Genomic DNA, 13,157 nt, shown 5'->3' with positions numbered 1-13,157 from the left:
ATTTAAGAGCACTGTTAAAACAAATTTCAAGGTGCCTATTGGAATCGTGCCTACAGCGGTGTTTTATAATGCCTAATGCTCATTGTTTGGGCACTGATTTTTCTGTACCATATACTGAATCTAGCCCTTAGTGTCCGAGATGCACTGTACTTGTTCCGTCATATATCAGGCCTGTGAATTTTTTTGGTGTCTATGTCCACCCCTATGTGCATCATAGCCTTCACATGAAGGGAAAAATAGCATGTATGCAAATCTTACCTCCATTTTATGCAAATCTCATTGCATATTGATTAGGGTTATCCTGAAAAACCAAATTCTTTGCAGCTCGACAACTAGAAATGAATATTACTGCTCTAAGCCATGTCTTCTACTCCATAAAGAAACTAAACACTGACTTATTGCACCAATAGCCACCTGGCTGGACTACATAGAAGAGTATTTGTAATCTAGCATATATTCTGTACAAGTAAGAAATAAAAAGGCCTTTTCTTTTTCAGAATGGAGGTGTCACCTTGCCTTGAACCCGACTACTGCATGCAGAAGATGAAAGTCATGCAACTCAGTCCAGATGTGCATGAAGATGTTGGGCTGACCAAATACATGTCCAAATCTTTGTTGTTACCAATTAACACATTTGCAGGCATCGTTCAGTGATGCAGGCACAGAGAACTGACAGGAAAAGAATTTCTACATGGGGGCACTGAAGACTGAAAATATAACACACTAAGAACTACTTAACCTGGGTTCACATCACAGTTTCATGTGCAATATTGTCTACTAGAACTGTTCTGCAGAGTCTGGCTTAGAAGTGACTGTCCAACAAAGACCTTGAGGCAGAATCAAACCCTTGACTGAATTATTACAAAAACTACCAGACTGCTGCATGTACATAGGGGTATGCATGTTTACATGTGTTTGACAGCCTGGTCAAACTATAAATGCACTATTGGGACATCATTTTGTTTATAATCCTTAAGAATTCCTTAAAACATAGTAAAATCACTCATCTTCCTGAGTTTCAGAATCCATTCTTTTTTCTCCTAAACCAGTGTTTTTCAACCTTTTTACACCTATGGACCGGCAGAAATAAAAGAATTATTCTGTGGATCGGCATTGGTCCGTGGACCGGCAGTTGAAGAACACTGGGCTAAGTCGTGGGCCATCTCTACCCAATCTCCACCCCAGACCCCGCCCCCATAATAGTACTAATTGCACCTTCCCATGCCTCATCTGGAAGCCTTCCCTCTGACGTTGCAACGTCAGAGAGAAGGTTTCCGTTTCAGTTGCAGGATGCCCGTAGGAGCCACTGCCCGTGGCTTTGTGCACTGAATCAGTTAGGAAGAGGGAGCTGGCTTGAAGATAACGCCACATCGATTGCACTGTGGACCGGTGGTTGAAGAACACTGTTTTGGGCCTAATGCACGTGCTGGCCCTGTGGACCATGGACCGGTGGTTGAAGAACACTGTCCTAAACAGTTCCAAATGTAAGATGTGAAATTATGTATTTTCTCATTGGCACAGAATGAGAGAAAAGCTTTCACACAGTGGTATTCGCTTCCAGTTCTCACGAGCAATCAGTTTGCAAAATGTATAGGAATACATATACAAATGTCTCATGCATACTCATTATCATACATACTAGGATAAAGAGCAAAACTTGTGTGCTGTCAAGAAACAATCCCCCAAAACACAAGTTCTTTATCGTCCCTCCAGACCACCAGTCACAACAGAAAGATACGTATTTTGAGTATATTTTATAAAGCATTGATAGTGTGTCGCAAGGATTAGGCTATTTGGGACATTGATATTTATTGTTTATTAACAACTTCTATACCGCTTCTAATGACTGGAGAGTCAATTCAGAGCAGTTTATATGAGCTTCTCTAATGGTGTTGGCTTCTCTAATGATGTGGCAGTGATGGTCCCATGGTAACCCTTGCCTGGCCTGTTATGGGTCTGAGCACATCATCATTTTCAATAAAACATTTTATAGGATATTTTTGGAATGTTTTAAAGTTGAACTTGTGTTTTTTAGGACTGTATGTATACTCAATAGGTATACTCTGAAAACATGGAATCCCCAAGGTTATAAGGGAATACCACTACCTTATTGGTTTTTAACTGTCTGATGAGCAATATGCTCCTGTTCAGTCTTCTGTTAGTACTCATATTCCTGTTTTTGAACAGTGCTGCTCTTCTGCTGAAGTCTCATTTTCTTGTATCTATGAGTATCACGCAAATTCCACCTTAACAACACCTGTCATTGCATTTCTCTTTCCAAACAACAAATGTATATAGTCAGTTATAAAGCAGATGATATCCATCCTGAGGTGAAACTTTATACGGATACATTCTTTGACACAAAACTTTATTGAGCTAGAAAATATTGCTACTGTAGATCCTAATCCAAAAATACATCTGCCTCTGGAAATACTTGGAGGGTATGCTAAGATCACCATGCTCCAAAACTTTTCAGTGTAGTAATGAGTAATGATGAATTTTTCATCCTGTTATTTCAGGAATACACATGCAGTCATGAAGCAATGATCCCAGCATCGCATCCAAAGAAAAGGAGCAGAGTATTTCTGTTATTACTCATATGCTTTTGGAAAAGCTGAAGCAAAGGCTTGCTCATAGTCTAACTGGCCAATGCAGAAAGCTACTGTGGGCAGCAGCATGCAGTTAACAAGGGTAGGCAAGCACGCTAGCTGGAGAACAATGCAGAAATGGGTTTGGAACGGGAATGAGCTCACATGGTACAATAGAAGCTGGCACACAATATATTAAAATAAATGTAAAGAAAGCTATTAACTTCCCTGCATTGAGGAGGAATAGCTAAGAGAGCACAGTGCAAGAAAATTACTACCAGGTCTAGGCCAATGTGTAAGGGTTTGCTTGCCCTCTATATCAGGGCAGAAAAGAAATAAGCCCCTATCTGGACCCAGACACTCCAATAACTCCCCCCCCACTGCCACACACACACACACACCTGTTTAGCAACTCTGCACCATTGTTTAAAAACTCCCTGGGAGGAAAGGCAGTTTGAATTGTATAATTGGAACTACTTCTTCCATAAAAATGCACTTGGGCATTTATTTTGCAAGGAGGAGGAAAGGGGACTCGCTTCTCTTCCTCCCCCATCACATGCAGAAACTTCACTTCTATAGTAAGGTGCCTTTAATTGCCTTCCATTTTGCTGGATCCTACCCAGAGCCTGTACTACTAGATACAATGGAAGTAGGCACAGCAGGCTCACTCGTAAATGTTAAGGCCTACAGTTAAGAGGTTTTAAACTCTGAAAAAATGTCACACAAGTGATTGAGGGGCATTTGCAGCAGGCTAGTTTGGGAGAGGACACGGACAATTTCAGACAGGCTACAGCAGTTATGGGGCCTCAGCAATTTTTTTTGCTGCAATGGGTAATTTGTATTGCGCAGCTTAGGAGAGAATATGGATAGGCAGTTTATAAAAAGGACTTGCCTAATTGCTGTGTTTCATTATTGATAAATTTCTATAGAAGTTGGAAACCTTTCACCAATAGAAACATATTTTTTGGGGGGGGAAGAGGGAGTGGTAACTGCTCTGGAATCCTTGATACGATCTGGCCCATTGTCATACTCAAGTTTCCTGTTACCCTTTTTTCAACATGCCAAGTTGGGTCCTATCCCTTTAAAATTTTCAGAAGGTCATTCTGTCCCTACACAGACGATATCAATCCTTTGGGATGGAAAGAAAGAAAAAAAAAAAAAAAGCAGCAAACAATTCATATTCTCTCTAAGAACCAAATAGTACACACACTAAACTACATACAATGGAAGTAATGCAGGCAAATTATTTCATGCATATTCATTATGAATATCCTGAAAATCTGGCCGACTGGGTATGCCCAAGAACTCGGCTGAGAATCCTCATTCTAGAATCTTCTCATATGCTGCCTGCACTTTGTTGTGATACTACTTCGAATGCTGAATATTCAACATAAATTGCCTCTCTTGCAGTCAGTGGTGTTTTCTGAAAATCCTGGAGAATTCAGCTTTGATTTAATTTTAGATAAAGACAAAACTCTTTATTTAAAAAATAAAAAGAAGCACTGGTTGAATGCCATTAAAATATTTATTGAAAATAATTTATAAGCCACCCAATGACAAAAAAGGCTTATGACATTGCATACAAACGCAGTAACTTGATTTTTCAACTTTAGCAAAGAGTGAGTCTAGTGAATGGAAGATTTGCCAAGGTCCTCTACAAGTAGATGTTTCAGGAGCTGACACTTGGGGTACTGTAAGAAAAGGAAATTTAATAATGTGTGTGCAGTTAATATTTCATGCAAAAAAGTGCAGAGCTTTATACAGAGTACAAAAGCCCAGAGGATCAGTAAAGATTAACAGATATTGGTGTATTTATAACATCTTACCTGGATATTTCTCCATAGCACAGCTGGCACATTCTCTCTTTAGCATTTCCATATTAACAGGATATTGGACTTGGCAAACCCTGTTCTGATTTAGAAAGTCATATGTTCTTATGATCAGCCAGAGCCCTAAATGCCCTCCTGAAAAACAATTTGAGACACCATAAACAACTCTATAATATTCTGAAATACTTGATTAGCAAATGATGAGGGTCTATTGATCCCACCCACTTGTAGTTCTTACTACTGTCAGCAATTCCTTTACTCCACTTCAGTAGACCATCTTCTGATCTGAAAGAAGGTCTAAAAGGTTCTAACGAACTGTGTCCATTCATGTCTGCACAATGTTGACCAACTTTACAGAGAGCTCAGAGATCAAAGCAAAGAGTCTCTGCGCCAAGATGGTCAGTTTCTTTAGCACTCCAAATATAGAGCAACCCCAAGAACTGGGAGCTGCTTTATGAAAAACAGAGTGCAAGGGTTCAAAATGTAAACACTGTACCAACTTAATGTTTTTTTTCTTCCATCATGTGTCCAGCTGCTCAAGCATCTTACTGATACTGCAACAGATTCACCATTATTGCTGGCATAAAGGAACATTTCCAACATTTAATAAATACTTATTTTCCTGTTAAGCCACTACACAAGTTTAGGTTCTCTTCTACACCCGTGTCTGAAAAACAATCCAATTACCTTCCCAAATGATGTAAAAATATCGGCAACTGAATCTTTGGGAAGGTTCTACCAAAACCCAATAGAAATGGAAGACTCTATTTGTGATTTATAAACAGTCGTACAAAATAATGTCCCTTTTTATACTTTAATAAAAAGATTTAAATATAAAATCATACGTGTTTGAGGCCTGTGCAAATGAAGACAAGAGTCCATGTGGACAGGGCGGGAATGGAGATGGAGACTGTGGGGACAAGGACAAACTCTGTCCCCGTGTCATTCTGTAATCTCTATAAAAAAGGTATCAGACACGTTCTCAGCAAGCAACAATTGAAGCAGCCCTTTAGCGTCCCTCTAGAGTCTAGACCGACACAGAAACGGATGTATTTATGCTCCTCTGCCAGCAGGTGGAGACTGAGACACTAACTTTTGGCTACAGTACAAGTGGACTGTTCAGTCCCTCTTACAATCAGTCTTTACGAATAACCAAGCCGTTTCTGGCTGGTCTGGAGGGACTAAAAGAAAGAAAATTAGCAGGTACGGACCTAATTTTTTCATGCTTCACACACTGCCCATGCAGATTCGCAATCAAAAACAGCTGTCGCAAGTTTTCACAACAATCTCATGAGACCGATGTGGGATCCTGCAGCAGCCATTTTTAATCATGGATCTGCAAGGGGCAGGAGTGTAGGAAGAAAACTACTGCCCCGCTTGACAGCTATCCCACCAGGGTTTCAAAGGTAAGCTCTGGAGGCGGGAGGGAGGCTGCTCATTTGGAGACTTGTGAAAGACCAAATTCGCAAATCCCAAAACTGCAAATATAGAGGGAGATCTTCAAATGGGATTTTAAAATCCATGAGAAAGCATACTACACAGCAAGGTCCAGGAAAAACACCCATGCTTTGCTTCTCATTCTATTTTTAAAACAATGGACTTGTTTAGATTAGAAATACTGATAATGCAGTATTACATTACATTAGAGATTTCTATTCCGCTATTACCTTGCGGTTCAAGGCAGATTACAAAAGAGTTATAGAAGATGGGTTACAAAATAAGATCTCTGGTCATTTCCAGAGCGAGTAAAGAGTAGATCAGGTTGATTGGGAGGTCAGGAAGAAGATGGGAGGAAGGAAGGTACTTGTGGTGTTAAGACTTTTTCAGGGATTTCTTGAAGAGTATGTACACGTAATCACCACCACTGGAAATCATCATGCCAGTATCTAAAAGAGAGAGAGAAAAAAAAAAACACCTTTCACTGCAAAGTAGCATTAAACTTCATCTTATAATTAAAGTTTAACTTGGTTAAGACCGCAATTCTTACAAAACAATACTACATTCTCTAAACACCAAAAAGAGTAAAATATAGATTTGTTTCACCAAAGATAGCAAATCTTTAAAGTCAAAAGTTGTATGTGCAGTATATATATGACCATCAAACTGCTCCTTGAATGCTCACTCCTCCAACTGCAAGGGCTTTCTCTGCAGCAAGGAGCCCAATCATTTATCTAGGTCAAGGCTGAGCTGCCAGGTACCCAGCTGCACCCAGTAAATGGGCACAGCCACACAGGAGCCATTACCCTGACCATGAGATCACTGCTTTGTAAGCCCCCTGCATTAGGAATTGTACTGTGAAACCTGAAATCCACATTTTAAAAATAAGTTAAACACAGATTGGCAACACTAAAACAGAAATGTTAGTTTTCAATGAACATGGCCATTGTTTCAAGATGCATCACTGGAAGCTTTTGAAGAAAACTCCAAATTGTTATTGTGGCGATTATATGAATGAAACTTACATGATCACATCATGCAATTAAGCCAAACATGATACATGACCTCACCTATCAGAAGTAATGTAGAGGTTTCTGGATCTCATATCTTATTTTGTTTTTATACAGTAAAATCATAAGTGTTCAAGGCTTGTGCAAATAAGGACAGAGTCCACGTGGACAGGGCGGGGATGGAGATGGAGCTTGCGGGGATGAGGACAAACTTTGTCCCCGTGTCATTTTCCTAAATTTCTTTATAAAATGGTAACAAGCATGTCCTCAGCAAACAACGACTGAAATAGCCTCATGCTTCACGTGTAAATCCACGATTTCCTGTTGCAAGTTCCCACAGCACACTCACGAGACCAATGCAGGAACTTGCAGCAGCCATTTTAGATCACGGATCTGCACGGGGCAGGAACTTGTAGTAGCCATTTTTGATCACGGGTCTGCATGGGGTAGGAAGATCGTTCCTGCCACACTTCACCACTACACCACCAGGGCTTCAAAAGGTAAGCTGTGCTGGCGGGAGAGAGGCTGCTTGTTTGGAGACTCATGAATAACCAGATTAGCAAATCCCAAAACCGCAAATATGTTGGAAGACCTATAAATGGGATTTTAAAATCCAAAGGAAAGCTTACTACACAGCAAGCTCACAGGATAAAACACCCATGTTCTGCGTCTCATTCTATTTTTAAAACAAAGGATTTCTTTAGATTAGAAATACCGATAATGCAGTATGTACACGTAATCACCACCACTGGAAATCATCATGCCAGTATCTAAAAGAGAAAAAAAAAACCCTTTCACTGATCAAAGTAGGATTAACCTTCCTCTTATAATTAAAGTTTCACTTGGTTAAGACCGCAATTCTTACAAAACAATACTACATTCTCTAAACACCAAAAAGAGTAAAATATAGATTTGCTTCACTGAAGATAGTAAATATTTAAAGTCAAAGGTTGTATGTGCAGTATATATATGACCATCAAACTGCTCCTTGAATGCTCACTCCTCCAACTGCAAGGGCTTTCTCTGCAGCAAGGAGCCCAATCATTTATCTAGGTCAAGGCTGAGCTGCCAGGTACCCAGCTGCACCCAGTAAATGGGTACAGCCAACACAGGAGCCATTACCCTGACCATGAGATCACTGCTTTGTAAGGCCCCTGCATTAGGAATTGTACTGTGAAACCTGAAATCCATATTTCAAAAATAAGTTAGATACAGATTGGTAACACTAAACCAGAAATGTTACCTTTTTTTCCCCACTCCATAAGACGCACCTGACCATAAGACGCACCCTAGATTTAGAGGAAATCATGAAAAAAAACCATTCTGAACCAAATTCTCCCTGCCAAGCTCTATACCCCGCCCCCCCTTCTGGTAGTCTAGTGGTATGCAGGGACAGGGCACAGGACAGGCAGGCCTAGTGGTCTAGTGACAGGCAGGGCCCCCCCACCCCGAGGCAAGCAAGCAGGCAGGCAAGGACCACCTAAAGTGCATAATCTTTCTTCTCTTCTTCACTATCCATGTGTACCATTTCCTCCCCTCAATTAAGTATCACATCTCTGTATCATTATTCCTCCCCTTTCCAGCATTATTCCATGTCCCTATCCCTAGGCTCCCTCCTCCTTTAGCATTTCTTTGCTCTGTCTCTTTCCCTCCCCTAGTTGCCCTGGTTCTTAGGCTGGGATTGCTGTCTCTTATGCTGGGATTGTCATTTCCTTCCTCCTGTACTCCTCATCCCCACCCCCCACCTCAAGGCAGGCAGGCCCCCTGTATCCCCTCCGACCTCTCCCCGTACCTTTAGTTCCTCCGGAGCAGGGCCCGTTCTTCCATGTCCCGCCCGAACGCAAAGGGAGTCAGAGGAGTGGCGGTGGAGGCAGCTGAGGCCATGGAGGATAGGAGGGAGGAAAACGGGAGGCCAGAACCAGCTGCCACTGATGCTATTTCTGTAGCCGCTCGCTCTCTTCAGGGCTGCGCCGCCATGCCGGGATTCCCAGAGGCTTCCGGATCCGATGTCTGTTGCTTGCACCCGGCCCACGGGGAGTATGTGGGAAGCAGGACACGCTGGCTCCAGCTGCCTCTCCAGTGGCAGAGCGGCGCGCAAGGCTGCCTGCTGGTCCCATGCCACTTCCCACGAGAATTGAAGTGGCGCAGGACTAGTCAGGCAGCCTTGTGAGCCGCTCTGTCACTACAGAAGGGAAGAGGAGACAGCTGAGTCAGCCGACCAGGCAGGCAGCCTTGCGCTCTGCTCTGCCACTAGAGAGGAAGTCGCATCCAGCAAGGGAGGGAACTAACATTAAAAAAGGGTAACCGGGGGGGTGGTTGGTGGTTTGGGTATTCGCTCCATAAGATGCACCCTTATTTCTACCAAATTTTTTTGGGGGGGAAAAGTGCATCATATGGAGCGAAAAATACGGTACTTTTCGATGAACATGGCCATTGTCTCAAGATGCATCTCTGTAAGCTTTTGGAGAAAACTCCAAATTGTTATTGTGGCGATTATGAATGAATTAAGCCAAACATGATACATGACCTCACCCTATATATTAAAGTTTTCCCTGACCATCAAGACAGAAGACATGTAGAGTTTTCTGTATCTCATATCTTAGAAATGGAAATAGTCAAAATGATGTATGCAATCTCACGCACATTTGCTAGAATTCTGAAAATGACTGGCTATAGTGTCTAAATCACTGTGATAACCACTTGAATGCAAGCTCCTTTCATATGTTTAAGATCTGCTGAGACATAACCAAACAGAAGTTACTGACATGTCTCAAAGAATGACACAGGTATAGAGCCTGCAGGAATGGGGATAAACTTTGTCCCCTTGTCATTTTCTAAAAACCTGAGCCTAGTATCAATATATAAAAGCTTAACACATCTTATACAATTAGCAACTGAATTTAATGATAAAAACAAAACAAAACTACAAAAGCTGCTTTTGGATTTTAATGGACTACTGTTAAATTACATCATTTGTGTCTTATCTGCCATTTGCAACATACTTCCATCATGTGCCCAGTTGCTCAAGCATCTTACTGATACTGCAACAGATTCATCTATCATTGCTGGCATAAAGGAACATTTCCAACATTTAATAGATACGTATTTTCCTGTTCATCTACTACACAGTTTAGGTTCTCTTCTACACCCATGTCTGAAAGACAATCCAATCACCTTCCCAGATGATGTAAAAATATAAGCAACTGAATCTTTGGGATGGTTGTTCCAAAACCCGATAGAAATGGAAGGCTCTATTTGTGATTTATAAACAGTTGTACAGAATATTGTCCCTTTTATATAAAAAGATTTAAATATAAAATCATAAGTGTTTGAGGCTTGTGCAAAAAAGGACTGTGTCCACGTGGACAGGGCGGGAACCCACTTTGTCCCCGTGTCATTCTCTAAATTTATCTATAAAAATGTACAAAGCAAGTCCTTGGTAAACAATGGTTGAAACAACTCCTTGCTTCACACACTGCACGTGCAGATTCGTAATCAAAACCGGCTGAGAGCAATGCGGGAATTTGAAGCAGCCGTTTTTGATCGCGGATCTGCACAGGGCAGGAGCGTAGTAAGTTCCTGCCACGTTTCACCACTACACCACCAGAACTTCAAAAGGTAAGCTGTGGAGGCGGGAGAGAGGCTGCTTGTTTGGTGACTCATGAATAACCAGATTAGCAAATCCCAAAACCGCAAATATGGAGGAATGGGATTTTAAAATCCAAAGAAAGCTTACTACACAGCAAGCTCACAGGAAAAGCACCCATGTTTTGTTTCTCATTCTATTTTTAAAACAAAGAACTTTTTAATTAGAAATACCGATAATGTAGTACGTACACACAATCAGCATCACTGGTAATCATCATGCCAATATCTGAAAGAGAAAAGAAAACAAACACCTTTCACTGATCAAAGCAGTATTAACCTTCCAATAACAAAGACTAGGGGACACTCGAAGTTACAGGGAAATATTTGTAAAACCAATAGGAGGAAATTTTTTTTCACTCAGATAATAGTTAAGCTCTGGAATATGGTAAGAGCGGATAGTGTAGCTGGTTTTAAGAAAAGTTTGGACAAGTTCCTGGAGGAAAAGTCCATAGTCTGTTATTGAGAAAGACATGGGGGAAGCCACTGCTTGACCTGTATCGGTAGCATGGAATGTTGCTATTCCTTGGGTTTTGGCCAAGTACTAGTGACCTGGTTTGGCCACCGTGAGAATGGGCTACTGGGCTTGATGGACCATTGGTCTGACCCAGTAAGGCTATTCTTATGTTCTCATAATTAAAGTTTAACTTGGTTAAGACCTCAATTCTTGCAAATAGTACTACATTCTCTAAACACCAAAAAAAAGTGTAAAATATAGGCCTGTTTCATTGCAAATCTTTAAAGTCAAAGGCTGTATGTGCAGTATTTATATGACCATCAAATTGCTCCTTGAATGCTCACTCCTTCAACTGCAAGGGCCTTCTCTGCAGGAAGGAGCCCAAACATTAATCTAGGTCAAGGATGAGCTGCCAGGTACCCAGCTGCACCCAATAAATGGGCACAGCCACACAGGAGCCATTACCCTGACCATGAGATTACTGCTCTGTAAGACCCCCTGCATTAGGAATTGTACCTTGAAACCTGAAATCCACATTTCAAAAATAAGTTAGATACAGATCGGTAGCATTAAACCAGAAATGTTACCATAGTCTCAAGACGTATCACTGCCATTTTTTTTTTTTTTGGGGGGGGGGACCATTGGCAGGAAGAAGAATGGGTGGTCGGCATGGTAGTAGGAAGTGGGCATTCCTCCTGATTTTGCTGGGGTGTGGGGGGTTCGCAGGGACGATTCGTTGGGGTGGGCCATCATAGGCTGCGGTGGTGCTTTTTTCTCTCTCTTTTCTTTTTTATTTTATTTATTTATCATTTTCATATTAAGACAATCAATGTCTTTTCTAATGGGGCACATATTGTGCATGTGTAGCTTGCACAGCATCTGTGCCCATTTAAAAAAAGGTTAGACAGGTAAGTAACTGGTCTTGGCTAGTTGCTTTTTTTGGATCGCTAAAACCTATCACTTTTTTTAGTGGATCGGTAAGCCATATTAGAGCATCAATCGCTCTACTAGTTTACAAAACATTTCAATATTAATGGGTTTAACTGCATGGTCAGATATGGGAATGAGTGATTCTGTAGAAAAACAGGTGGCGAGCCGTTTTCTGCATTGGGATGGCAAATATGACTATCTTTAACAGTTAAGCAACGAGTATTGGCTTTAGTACATCTGGGCCTCAGAAACAAAGCAGTGTAAAATATGGGCAGGTCAGAGAAGAAAAACAGATCTGAGCCCAAAAGGCAAGGCCTTGGATACTTATAAAGAGGGAGAGACAGGACAAAGGGGAAATGCTATACTGAAAAATATACTTGAATTTATTCCTACTGGTTGTGCCTTTTGGTTTTCCATCTTTGATCTCTCATGAAAATAGCGAGCAGAATTAGTATACTTGTAGCTCTAATGAGCGAGAGAAAAGGCACAAAAAGTACGAGAGCCTTCTAATGAGCATCATCCAGCATTATTGGCGTCTGTAGGAATAAATGTTGTGAGCTTAAATTATCTTTCCCCTCGCTTAAAAGCGTAATGTATGTTGGAAAATTAGGGAAATCTCTTTACTTCAAAATTACCGAGCTTTGGAATAATTTTCCTGCCCGGCTGCGGAATTTGGGTTCCTTCTAATTACAGTATTCCGAAAACGTCTGAAAGCTTGGCTATTCTCAAAAATGTATATACAATCACCAATTCTTATTATGCTTTTACTTCTTTTTAAATTTCCTGTAAACCGTGCCAATCTCTATCTTTATAGAGAAGATGCGGTGTATAAGCTTAAGATTTAGTTTAGTCTCAAGATCTGCGCGTAAGCATTAAGAAACGGGGTTTCTCTACCTCTCTCCCAACTTACTTTTTCAGTACATGTGTGTGTATGGGGGGGAGGGTGGGGGGGGGGGTTTGAGGGTCCGATGAAGACCCTAGTCATCCAGTACCTCAGTGCTTTTTAGAGAACCTGGGTCAGCTCTCCTTTGCACATTCCGGTGGTGGACCCGACCTCCCTGTTACGTTCCTCCGGCAGGCTCGGAAAGAAGAGCCGCGGTTTAAAGAAGCATACGCTTCCGACCTTCGAGTTCATCTTCACTCCTCTCGAGATCTGCGACTGAACAAATAAGGAAGAGAACTAGAAGTATCCGTAGAAACACGCGGCAGCGGGACAAAGCGGGAGCACTACACCAGAGACGGCGGAACAGGAAGTTGCGGG

General features: G+C 41.5%; 1 protein-coding gene, 1 long non-coding RNA gene and 3 other non-coding genes across 8 annotated transcripts in view; 1 reads left to right on the top strand and 4 right to left on the bottom strand.

Moving 5' to 3' along the window:
• The window catches only part of PIK3R6 (phosphoinositide-3-kinase regulatory subunit 6), a 131,421-nt gene extending 130,411 nt beyond the window's left edge, over window positions 1-1,010 (top strand). For all 3 annotated transcript variants that reach the window (XM_033960014.1, XM_033960012.1, XM_033960013.1), the window contains one exon: window positions 498-1,010. In XM_033960014.1, the coding sequence (XP_033815905.1) occupies window positions 498-654 (157 nt within the window). In that variant the 3' untranslated portion in view covers window positions 655-1,010. The remainder of the gene's footprint in view (window positions 1-497) is intronic.
• Window positions 1,011-4,094: 3,084 nt separating this feature from the next.
• Window positions 4,095-13,150, bottom strand: LOC117367773. Of its 2 annotated transcripts, XR_004540847.1 has the most exons (6): window positions 12,889-13,150; window positions 10,702-10,738; window positions 7,580-7,634; window positions 4,643-6,303; window positions 4,415-4,552; window positions 4,095-4,279 (listed from the first exon to the last, which is right to left on the bottom strand). It is a non-coding gene; the product is annotated as an uncharacterized LOC117367773 (long non-coding RNA). The 2 variants fall into 2 exon arrangements; XR_004540846.1 differs by having other exon boundaries at window positions 4,415-6,303; window positions 12,889-13,149.
• LOC117368739 lies at window positions 6,490-6,669 on the bottom strand. The gene has a single exon (XR_004540990.1).
• On the bottom strand, window positions 7,815-7,995 carry LOC117368742. The gene has a single exon (XR_004540992.1).
• On the bottom strand, window positions 11,261-11,440 carry LOC117368740. The gene has a single exon (XR_004540991.1).
• Window positions 13,151-13,157: the final 7 nt, after the last annotated feature.

Source organism: Geotrypetes seraphini, chromosome 10, assembly GCF_902459505.1.
Source record: "Geotrypetes seraphini chromosome 10, aGeoSer1.1, whole genome shotgun sequence".
Classification (NCBI taxonomy): Eukaryota; Metazoa; Chordata; class Amphibia; order Gymnophiona; family Dermophiidae; genus Geotrypetes; species Geotrypetes seraphini.
The sequence above is the reverse complement of the archived record's forward strand: the minus strand, read 5'-3'. Positions and strand labels throughout refer to the sequence as shown.